The 12,744-nt window shown below is 38.5% G+C and overlaps 1 protein-coding gene across 1 annotated transcript in view; it reads right to left on the bottom strand.

Moving 5' to 3' along the window:
- Window positions 1-12,744, bottom strand: part of LOC105499344 (embigin) — a 57,464-nt gene that overhangs the window by 10,326 nt on the left and 34,394 nt on the right. The window contains exons 3-4 of the mRNA XM_011771887.3: window positions 9,174-9,360; window positions 8,851-8,939 (exon numbers count right to left, since the gene is read on the bottom strand). Coding sequence (XP_011770189.2) covers window positions 8,851-8,939; window positions 9,174-9,360 — 276 coding nt within the window. The remainder of the gene's footprint in view (window positions 1-8,850; window positions 8,940-9,173; window positions 9,361-12,744) is intronic.

Below are 12,744 nucleotides of genomic sequence, written 5' to 3'. Positions count from 1 at the left end.
AAAGTAGGATGCATAAGAGTGCTGGGGTTGGAATAAACCAGGTTTGAAGGTGGTGAAATTGCTGATTCAGGCTAGTGTCTAGGAAGATGGGGTTTGGATATACCCAGTGAAAGTAACAGCTCTCTGGAGTTGTAAAATTGGAAACTATATTCGTATATTCATGAACTAGAATAAACTGGCCTAAATGTCATATTGGTTCAAAGACTTTTAGGTATCACCAAATTAAGAAAAAAGATTACTTCATGTAGTAAAAAAATGCTAACTATACTTCAACATTGGGATCCAGAGCTGAAGTCCCAGCTGATTCTATTATGCTACCTTTTCATACTTTGAATGTTTAGATACTTCCAGGGAAAGACATATAGTTGAGCTATGACAGGCTTCACTGCATTTGGTACTATCAAAATCTCATCATGACTTCCAAAAAGTTCTTGTTCTTTACCAATTATATTTCTGCATACTTTCTACTAAGAGACTGTAACACTGATAAATATTATGGAAGCTTTCAACAACCACTCAGAATATTTGACCCACTACTGAGAAACACTATAGACTATCACTCATCTTTCTCTTTCTTGGGTGGCAAGTAATCAGCAACATATTAGCAGTCACAAACTACCAGTGTACACTTTTGCTGTCTCCTCTGTCCTGGCATCAACAGTGAAACACAAAGTCAGCAGGTTTTTGTGCACTGAGCTAATCATAATCTTGAGGGACGTTTACAACCTTGTAGTAGTAAATCAACCAGCACCCATAAAGACAGCAGCAGGGTCTTTGCTGATGAATTGTTCTGAAGACTCAGGCTCATGCACTATAGGTGGCTCATGTAGTCAATGGCAGAAAAATTTATCTTTGGCTCAATTTAAAATAGAGAATAAAACAGGCTTTTCGTCTACATGCAGTTGTAAGGCTTCTAAGAAAAGATAATTATTCTTCTTAGGAAAAAACATTAAGTAAACCATATGGAGAAATAATAGGACATTTATAAAAATATGTACCATTTTATAAGCCTTTCAGACCTATTAAATAACTATAATATGAATAATGTACAGATGTCTTTAAATACTACTCAAGTAAAATTATTTCTCTAAGCAATATTCAATTTAGATGAATTATAGAGAATTTTTATTTTACCAAGGAAGATTTGAAAGGACCCAATTTATTAATGTTATAAATATCTTCAAGATATAATACATACTTAAAAGTTACATTAATGTTAAATGGGCATTAAAATAAATTAGCTAACCTAAACTGCTTCAAGACAACTAGAAAACGAAAAAAAGTAAATATTCAGTGATTCTTTGCTTTCCATAAAGCCTTGATTTAAATCCTAGGCCTTGGGTCAACGCTGCTGACACCAGCCAAAATCAGCTTAGTTATGTCAAAACAGTTGGAGGATCAAGAGACCTTCCGTGTGAATACTTGCAATTCAACGTATTGGTATGTTGGAAAGTAAAATGCTTGTTAATCTTCACATTAGACACAAGAATGATCAATTCCACATAATAATTTAAGTACCCATCAAAACTAATGAGAAAAATGTGTTATCTTCAATAATGAAAGCAGGTATGACTAGTATATATTTCCAGAGCACAATGTCTTAGAAAAAAAAAAAGGAAAACAGTGTTTAAAGTTGAGTATCTTGGGAGCACGTTAAGTCACAAGATTCTGTGAGCATTTCCTCAGAACTTGTAAGCCTTCTTTACATATTTATTAAAAACTCAATAAAACATGTTCACTGAAATTTTGTGTGTTCAACATTATTTTAGCTCATTGGGAAGAAAAAGAAAGAAAGCAAAAAGAAAGAGAAAGGGAGGAAAAAAGGAAGGAAGAAGGAAGGAAGGGAGGGAAGGAAATGAACTCAAAAGGTGGGAGGGAAGAAAGGACAGAAAAAGACAGGGAAAGGAAAAGAGAGATAAGGAAAGAGGACGGGAAGGGAAGATGGGGCAGAGGAGGGAAAAATGAAACACAGAAGGAAAAGGAAACTGAAAGGAAATGTATATGGTGTTATCTAGTCCTTCACTAAGTTAAAGGCAAATGGAGGGGAAAAAGTTAAGAAAGAATATACATGACTAAAATAATCAAAGAATGATACTAGTTTCTGCTTTTGGAGAGATCAAGATATATAAATACAATAATTTATTATATTCACCACATTGGAACAATTACAAAGCCATAAAATTAAAATGACTCTGTGAGTGGAGAAGGGACACAGTGAGGGACACAGGAATGAACCACTAGATCACGACAATGGTGAAGCATGCTATTCTGCTATTGATGGAGCCTTCAGAATAGCATCCACATTCTGTCACAGCAGACAGTCGGGCTTTAGGAGTTTTAGGAAAAGTTACAACAATTTTCATGTTTCCTGGGAAATTAGTGCAAAGCAGAGTCCAAGGTAGTTAATATGGCAACAGATTGCATTTCCCAAATACCAGCACGATACTATGGTTCATTAATCACCACAAAATACTGGGTTTTTCATAATGATAATTATATAACTCAAACAATCAGTCTTTATTATGAGATTGAGACCTTCTTGAGTTTTGGTTTAATAATGGTAACAGTAAAATATTTTAATTTGTTTGTTTCCAAGGAAGAGAAATGTGTATGATATTCTGGGGCTTGTATATATCTTTAAACATCCTTACTTGCTGAGATAAAAAGTAGGCAACCTTTTATGCATCTCCATATTATTTTTCAAGTTTTATGGATCCTAAAATCCCATGTCAAGGGCACCCAAGATGGCCAAATAGGAACAGCTCCAGCCTCCAGCTCCCATTGTGAGCAACACAGAAGATGGGTGATTTCTGCATTTTCAACTGAGGTACCGGGTTCATCTCACTGGGGCATGTCCAACAGTCGGTGCTGATTAGTGGATGCAGCCCAACCAGGAAGAGCTGAAGCAGGGCGAGGAATTGCCTCGCCTGGGAAGTGCAAGGGGGAAGGAAATTCCTTTTCCTAGCCAAGGGAAACTGAGACACACAACACCTGGAAAATCGGGTAACTCCCACCCTACTACTGCGCTTTACCAGGGGTCTTAGCAAACGGCACACCAGGAGATTATAATCCACACCTGGCCCGGAGGGTTCCCAGGCCCACGGAGCATCCCTCATTGCTAGCACAGCAGTCTGAGATCTAACTGCAAGGGGCAGTAAGGCTGGGGGAAGGGCGCCTGCCATTGCTGAGGCTTAAGCAGGTAAACAAAGCCTCCTGGAAGCATGAACTGGGAGGAGCCCACCACAGCTCAAGGAGGCCTGCCTGCCTCTGTAGACTCCAACTCTGGGGAGAGGGCATAGATAAACAGAAAGCAGCAGAAAGCTCTGCAGATATAATGTCCCTGTCTGACAACTTTGAAGAGAGCAGTGGTTCTCCCAACACGGAGGTTGAGATCTGAGAACAGACAGACTGCCTGCTCAAGTGGGTCCCTGACCCCTGAGCAGCGTAACTGGGAGACATCCCTCACTAGGTGAAGACCAACACCTCACACCTCACACAGCTGAGTACACCTCTGAGACAAAGTTTCCAGAGCAAGAATCAGATAGCAACACTTGCTGTTCAGCAATATTCTATCTTGTGCAGGCTCTGCTGCTGATACCCAGGCAAACAGGGTCTGGAGTCGACCTCAAGCAAACTCCAACAGACCTGCAGCTGAGGGTCCTAACTGTTAGAAGAAAAACTAACAAACAGAAAGGACACCCACACCAAAACCATCAGTACCACACCATCATCAAAGACCAAAGGCAGATAAAACCACAAAGATAGGGAAAAAACAGTGCAGAAAAGCTGGAAATTAAAAAATTCAGAGTGCATCTCCCCCTCCAAAGGAATACAGCTCATCCCCAGCGATGGAACAAAGCTGGATGGAGAATGACTTTGATGAGTTGAGAGAAGAAGGCTTCAGTCAATCAAACTTCTCAGAGTTAAAGGAGGAACTATGTACCCAGGCCAAAGAAATTAAAAACCTTGAAAAAAGAATTGAAGAATGGATAACTAGAATAACCAATGCAGAGAAGTACATAAACGAACTGAAAGAGATGAAAACCATGACATGAGAACTACGTGACAAATGCACAAGCTTCAGTAACCGACTCGATCAACTGGAAGAAACAGTATCAGCGATTGAAGATCAAATGAATGAAATGAAGCGAGAAGACAAGTTTGGAGAAAAAAGAGTAAAAAGAAATGAACAAAGCCTCCAAGAAGTATGGGATTCTGTGAAAAGAACAAATCTACATCTGATTCGTGTGCCTGAAAGTGACAGAGAGAATGGAACCAAGTTGGAAAACACTCTGCAGGATATCATCCAGGAAAACTTCCCCAACCTAGCAAGGCAGGCCAACATTCAAACTCAGGAAATACAGAGAACACCACAAAGATACTCCTCGAGAAGAGCAACTCCAAGACACATAACTGTCAGATTCACCAAAGTTGAAATGAGGGAAAAAAATGTTAAGGGCAGCCAGAGGGAAAGGTCGGGTTACACACAAAGGAAAGCCCATCAGACTAACAGCAGATCTGTCGGCAGAAATTCTCCAAGCCAGAAGAGAGTGGGGGCCAATATTCAACATTCTTAAAGAAAAGAATTTTCAACCCAGAATTTCATATCCAGCCACACTAAGCTTCATAAGTGAAGGAGAAATAAAATCCTTTATAGACAAGCAAATGCTGAGAGATTTTGTCACCGCCAGGCCTGCTCTAAAAGAGATGCTGAAAGAAGCACTAAACATGGAAAGGAACAACCAGTACCAGCCATTGGAAAAACCATGCCAAAATGTAAAGACCATGGAGGCTACGAAGAAACTTCATCAACTAACGAGCAAAATAACCAGCTAATATCATAATGACAGGATCAAGTTCACACATACCAATATTAGCCTCAAATGTAAATGGACTAAATGGTCCAATTAAAAGACACAGACTGGCAAATTGGATAAAGAGCCAAGATCCATCAGTTTGCTATATTCAGGATACCCATCTCACATCCAGAGACATATATAGGCTCAAAATAAAGGGATGGAAGAAGATCTTCCAAGCACATGGAAAACAAAAAAAGTAGGGGTTGCAATCCTAGTCTCTGATAAAACAGGCTTTAAACCAACAAAGATCAAGAGACAAAGAAGACCATTAAATAATGGTAAAGGGATCAATTCAACAAGAAGAGCTAACTATCCTAACTATATATGCACCCAATACAGGAGCACCCAGATTCATAAAGCAAGTCCTTAGAGACTTACAAAGAGACTTAGACTCCCATACAATAATAATGGAGATTTCAACACCCCACTGTCAACATTAGACAGATCAACGAGACAGAAAGTTAACAAGGATATCCAGGAATTGAACTCAACCCTGCACCAAGCAGACCTAATAGACATCTACACACTCTCCACCAAAAACCAACAAAATATACATTCCACTCAGCACCACATCGTACTTATTCCAAAATTGACCACACAGTTGGAAGTAAAGCACTCCTCAGCAAATGTACAAGAACAGAAATTACAACAAACTGTCTCTCAGACCACAGTGCAATCAAACTAGAACTCAGGACTAAGACACTCAATCAAAACTGCTCAACTACATGGAAACTGAACAACCTGCTCCTGAATGACTACTGGGTACATAACGAAATGAAGGCAGAAATAAAGATGTTCTTTGAAACCAATGAGAAAAAAGATACACCACACCAGAATCTCTGGGACACATTTAAAGCAGTGTGTACAGGGAAACTTATAGCACTAAATGCCCACAAGGGAAAGCAGGAAAGATCTAACATTGACACCCTAACAGCACAATTAAAAGAACTAGAGAAGGAAGAGCAAACATTCAAAAGCAGGCAGAAGGCAAGAAATAACTAAGATCAGAGCAGAACTGAATGAGATAGAGACACAAAAAATCAATGAATCCAGGAGTTCGTTTTTTGAAAAGATCAACAAAATTGATAGACTGCTAGCAAGATTAATAAAGAAGAAAAGAGAGAAGAATCAAATAGACGCAATAAAAAATGATAAAAGGGATATCACCACTGACCCCACAGAAATACAAACTACCATCAAAGAATACTATAAACGCCTCTAGGCAAATAAACTAGAAAACCTAGAAGAAATGGATAAATTCCTGGACACTTACACTCTCCCAAGACTAAACCAGGAAGAAGTTGAATCCCTGAATAGACCAATAGCAGGCTCTGAAATTGAGGCAATAATTAATAGCCTACCGACCAAAAAGAGTCCAGGACCAGATGGATTCACAGCCGAATTCTACCAGAGGTACAATGAGGAGTTGGTACCATTCCTTCTGAAACTATTGCAATCAATAGAAAAAGTGGGAATCCTCCTAACTCATTTTATGAGGCCAACATCATCCCGATACCAAAGCCTGGCAGAGACACAACAAAAAAAGAGAATTTTAGAGCAATATCCCTGATGATCATCGATGCAAAAATCCTCAATAAAATACTGGCAAACCGAATCCAGCAGCACATCAAAAAGCTTATCCACCATGATCAAGTGGGCTTCATCCCTGGGATGCAAGGCAGATCAACATACGCAAATAAATAAATGTAATCCAGCATATAAACAGAACCAAAGACAAAAACCACATGATTATCTCAATAGATGCAGAAAGGGCCTTTGACAAAACTCAACAGCCCTTCTTGCTAAAAACTCTCAATAAATTCGGTATTGATGGAACGTATCTCAAAATAATAAGAGCTATTTATGACAAATCCACAGCCAATATCATATTTAATGGGCAAAAACTGGAAGTATTCCCTTTGAAAACTGGCACAAGACAGGGATGCCCTCTCTCACCACTCCTATTCAACACAGTGTTGGAAGTTCTGGCTAGGGCAATCAGGTAAGAGAAAGAAATAAAGGGTATTCAATTAAGAAACGAATAAGCCAAATTGTCCCTGTTTGCAGATGACATGATTGTATATTTAGAAAACCCCATCATCTCAGCCCAAAATCTCCTTAAGCTGATAAGCAACTTCAGCAAAGTCTCAGGACACAAAATCAATGTGCAAAAATCACAAGCATCTTATACACCAATAAGAGTCAAACAGAGAGCCAAACCATGAATGAACTTCCATTCACAATTGCTTCAAAGAGAATAAAATACCTAGGAATCCAACTTACAAGGGATGTGAAGGACCTCTTCAAGGTGAACTACAAACCACTGCTCAGTGAAATAAAAGAGGACACGAACAAATGGAAGAACATACCATGCTCATGGATAGGAAGAATCAATATTGTGAAAATGGCCACATTGCCCAAGATAATTTATAGATTCAATGCCATCCCCATCAAGCTACCAATGACTTTCTTCACAGAATTGGAAACAAATGCTTTCAAGTTCATATGGGACCAAAAAAGAGCCCGCATTGCCAAGACAATCCTAAGCTAAAAGATCAAAGCTGGAGGCATCACGCTACCTAACTTCAAACTATACTACAAAGCTACAGTAACCAAAACAGCATGGTACTGGTCCAAAACAGAGATATAGACCAATGGAACAGAACAGAGCCCTCAAAATAATACCACACATCTGCAGCCATCTGATCTTTGACAAACCTGACAAAAACAAGAAATGGGGAAAGGATTCCCCATTTAATAAATGGTGCTGGGAAAATTGACTAGCCATAAGTAGAAAGCTGAAACTGGATCCTTTCCTTACTCCTTATACAAAAATTAATTCAAGATGGATTAGAGACTTAAATATTAGACCTAAAACCATAAAAACCCTAGAAGAAAACCTAGGTAATACCATTCAGGACATAGGCACGGGCAAGGACTTCATGTCTAAAACACCAAAAGCAACGGCAACAAAATCCAACACTGACAAATGGGATCTAATTAAAGTAAAGAGCTTCTGCACAGCAAAAGAAACTACCATCAGAGTGAACAGGCAACCTACAGAATGGGAGAAAATTTTTGCAATCTGCTCATCTGACTAAGGGCTAATAACCAGAACCTACAAAGAACTCAATCAAATTTACAAGAAAAAAACAAACAACCCCATCAAAAAGTGAGCAAAGTATTTGAACAGACACTTCTCAAAAGAAGACATTTATACAGCCAACAGACACATGAAAAAATGCTCATCATCACTCACCATCAGAGAAATGCAAATCAAAACCACAATTTCAAATCAAAACCATCATTCTCAGCAAATATCGCAAGAACAGAAAACCAAACACCGCATGTTCTCACTCATAGGTGGGAACTGAACAATGACAACACTTTGCCACAGGAAGGGGAGCATCACACACAGGGGCCTATTCTGGGGTAGGGGTAGGGGAGAGGGATAGCATTAGGAGATATACCTAATGTAAATGACGAGTTAATGGGTGCAGCACACTAAGACGGCATGTGTATACATATGTAACAAACCTGCACGTTGTGCACATGTACCCTAGAACTTAAAGTATAATAATAATAATAAAAAATCCCATGTCATGGAGCTATGGATATAGAACATCCACCCACGCTCTCAGAGGCTGATACCACAATAACTTAGAAATGTGGAGGACTATTATAAAAACTATGAATTTAGAGGTGTAAATAAAGAAATTCATGTGACTCTCATAATTCACTCATAATGTGGTAGGCTATCCTTTTGAACTAAAACCTGTGCTTTAAGCTGAGGAACAGAAGCAGAAAGGAAATTGACTTGGGGATACAAGACCATTTTCAAGGTTACCTCTTGTGACTCTGGAAAGCATATGACTTACTTTCAGCTATATTATGTTTATTATTGTAAAAATAATTTTAAAATTACAGGATTGAGAAATCTAAGAACATAGTGCTGAAGTTATTAACTATTCCTCAAGCTATTAATACTGACCTTTGAAATTAAATGTTCCCCTTTGTTCCTTTTCCTCTCGAAAGAAACAAGAATAACTTCCCATTTGTTTGCTATTAATGATGGTGAACCTAAAGATAATTGAAGTTATTAATATAGGCTTAGTTCTCAAAACCTTCTTAATGAAAATGAAAAGACTTAGCCATTAATCAAAATTTTAAAATAGAAATAATTTTGTAAATATGCAAATTAGAATATTAGCATAACATTCAAGTGGCTGCAGAGGGAAGAATGCTCAGTCAGCAAAAATATTTAGAATTAAGCTACTTTTGGCAAACAAGGTAGGTTAAAATTTGTATACTCACCTGTATTGGGTATACAAGGTGCTTCCTGTTGCACTGACAAGATAATTATTCTCAAGTTGTTCACTGTCTTTTTTCCAAGTCACATTTACTGCATTCAAATCCCCAGATGTCGTGAACTGGCATGTGAGATTTACATTAGAAGGCCTTTCTAAAGTGATATTTTTTTCTACTGGCATACTAGAATGTTCTATTAGCACAAAAGAGGACAAAATGTGAAAGTTATATTCAGAGGAATCTAATATATAAAACCTTTTAAATTATTAACTGAAGTGTTTTATTGACAATTTCATTCATTTGAAGAATTATTCCTCTATCAACATAGTTGGTTCCCTTTCTTATTCCCTTTTATATGCACACCTAAAGAAATGTTTTGATCCAACATTAACACAATTTAAAAAAACCTAAAGCTGTGATAGTTATCTCCTTAAGCTCTGTAATAAGCAGAATATAGGGTACAGAGTACTCAATAACATGTGCTGTATGCTCTGACAGTGTAAAAACAGCACAACTGTAAATACAACACACTCATGGGTGAGAATGGAATGCCTGTTTCAATAATTTTGAGTAATCATGTTGTTGGTAGTTATTACGAGAATGTTTTTTGTATAACATGGATTTGAGTGATATATTATATTCTAACCATTCCTAGTCTTCTTAAGAACCTGTAGGGACTGGATATAGACATAGGTACAGGACAGAGAATTTAAATAAGCATCCTGTAGTTCTGAATTTGAACTGAATTTCAGTATCAGTATGAATTCATAAGGTGTTTATCTTTTTTTTGACTTTCAAAATAGATATCTTATTTATTTTGGATTGATCGATTGATTATCATAAGAACACTTAACATTAGACCTTCCCTCTTAGCAAATTTTTAAAACTTGTACCTAAAAAGTAGTCTGAAAGGTTCTCAATTTCTCTTCCCATCTATAGGTGGGAAGAGAAGGAGCTAACCCTTAGAGAAGCTTTAGGGAAGTTGAAGTGTTTATCTTAAAAGGAAAACAATACACACACACACCACACACACACACCACACACACACATACACACACACACACAGACATACACACACTGAAGGGGTCCAGAATATGCCAGGATAGCATACAAATTATTTTGAGCAGAAGGCATTTGAGTTCCTAAAATAGCTACTCTGACTAAAAGCAGAGCCTTTCAAAGCAACTCCAAAAAACCTCTATTGTCATAAATCCCCTCCCTAGGAGCAACAGGGACAATGGACTCTTATCACTGAAGATGAGAAGTCTTCACACCACACCTAAACAGACACTGTCACAAAACTATCATATCTTCCACCTGTTATCTAAAGGGCTCATTTATCTTTCCTAAAACTCATTTGTTTTTCCATAAAAGGCCTTTCTCCTCCTCTTCTTACCCTACAAAGATGGTATATAAGCCCCTACTTTTAACTGCCCCTTTGAGCTACATGTTTTTCTAACTTTTGTCCACATGTGATTAAGTATGTTTTTTGTTCTGCTAATCTATCTTTTGTCAGTTTAATTCACTGAGCCTGAAATTATATAGAAAAAATTTCTCCTTGACAGTTTGGCAAGGAATACGGAATGGTTAGGACTCCCCACCCTTCCACTCCAACCCCATTTCCAAAGCCTGAGATTTCAGGACCTCTGACCCAGCAGGTAAGTACGAGCTCTTTTTTTTTTCACCAGTATCCAATCTGGGATACTGGTTAAAAATAAAATAAAATAAAATAAGGGGTACACTAGAACAAGAGCAGTAAGAGCCTCTACTTGTCTTTTCTTTCTTCAGTTTAACCCTCAGGTTCCCAACCACTAACTCTCCGATAATACATACACACACACACACACACACACACTTACGGAAAATATAAAAAAGCTTACTTTAATTTTGAACAGTGGCAAATAAAGAAAAAATGTTCAGGCCGGGCTCGGTGGCTCAAGCCTGTAATCCCAGCACTTTGGGAGGCCGAGACGGGCGGATCACGAGGTCAGGAGATAGAGACCATCCTGGCTAACCCGGTGAAACCCCGTCTCTACTAAAAAATACAAAAAAACTAGCCGGGCGACGTGGCGGGCGCCTGTAGTCTCAGCTACTCCGGAGGCTGAGGCGGGAGAATGGCGTAAACCCGGGAGGCGGAGCTTGCAGTGAGCTGAGATCTGGCCACTGCACTCCAGCCTGGGCGACAGAGCGAGACTCCGTCTCAAAAAAAAAAAGAAAAAAAAAAGAAAAAAAAAACATTCAGCATGTACCTTGTTTGTCCTACACTAACTGTATCACTGGCTAACCAAACAGTAGAGAAAGTCAATGTTCTCTTTATAGAAAAATTCCAGCAAATGAATAAAAAAGAAATCATACAAATATACCATAATGATGATGCAATCCCTAGTAAATCATGAATCTAGGCATTTTGCATCAACTGGGGCAATAATTTCAAAAACAGAATTATGTCTCTCTTGAGGAAGAATACCCCACTACCTAGGATACGGTCTTGTCAGAAAAGGTGCTGAGGAGGTTCTTCAAACTGGTTAAGTCTCTGGATTCAATTCTCAGTTTACAGGAAATATGGATTATGGAAGAACACATTAACCTACATTTCATGAAAGTAATCAACAAAATCCAGATTCTGCGAAAATTCTACAAAATAAATGATCTGTTTTTTTTCTTTTTCTGTCTTTTTTGTTTGTTTGCTTGAGATGGAGTTTCGTTCTTGTTGCCCAGGCTGGAGTGCAATGGTGCTGTCTCGGCTCACTGCAAGCTCCACCTCCCGGATTCAAGAGATTCTCCTGCCTCAGCCTCCCAAGTAGCTGGGATTACAGGCACCCGCCACCAAGCCTGGCTAATTTTTTTGCATTTTTAGTAGAGATGGGGTTTCACCATGTTGGTCATGCTAGTCTTGAACTCCTGACCTCACGTGATCTGCCTGCCTCAGCTTCCCAAAGTGCTAAGATCACAGGCATGAGCCACCGCACCCAGCCTGGTTTTTTCAACACATAAATTTTAAAAGGGAGAGAGATGTCTTTGTATTGGACGTCAGGTGCTATGTTTCGGGCACCTGAAGATTATAAGATACTCAAAAAATTCCATTAAAAGAAAAGCAAAACTGAACTGTAATATTTAGGGATGCATACCTGGGTAATAAAACAATATAGAAAAACAAGAAAGTAACTGCATAAAAATCAGAATAGTGGTAATTACTCTTAAGGGGAAGAGAAAGAGTTGTGTTTGGAAGACGGTAGTGCATCATACAAACAAATTTCTCAAGCTCTTCTCATTCTCAACAATGGTATAGTATGATTAAATGGACTATGCAGAGCCAAATGTAGAAAGAAAAATAATACAACTCAAATAAAATGGTCAGGTGCAGTGGTTCATGCCTGTAATCCCAGTAATTTGGGAGGCTGAGGTGTGTGGGATTGCTTGAGCACAGGCGTTCTAGACCAGCCTGGGCAACATGGTGAGACCTCATCTCTGGAAAAAAAAAAAAAAAAATGAAAAAATTAGCCAGGCTTCATAGTGCATGTCTTTGGTCCCATCTAGTCGTAGGCAGAGGTGGGAGGATATTTTGAGCCCAAGAGTT

This window comes from Macaca nemestrina, chromosome 6 (assembly GCF_043159975.1).
Source record: "Macaca nemestrina isolate mMacNem1 chromosome 6, mMacNem.hap1, whole genome shotgun sequence".
Classification (NCBI taxonomy): domain Eukaryota; kingdom Metazoa; phylum Chordata; class Mammalia; order Primates; family Cercopithecidae; genus Macaca; species Macaca nemestrina.
This window is presented reverse-complemented; position numbering and strand designations above follow the sequence as displayed.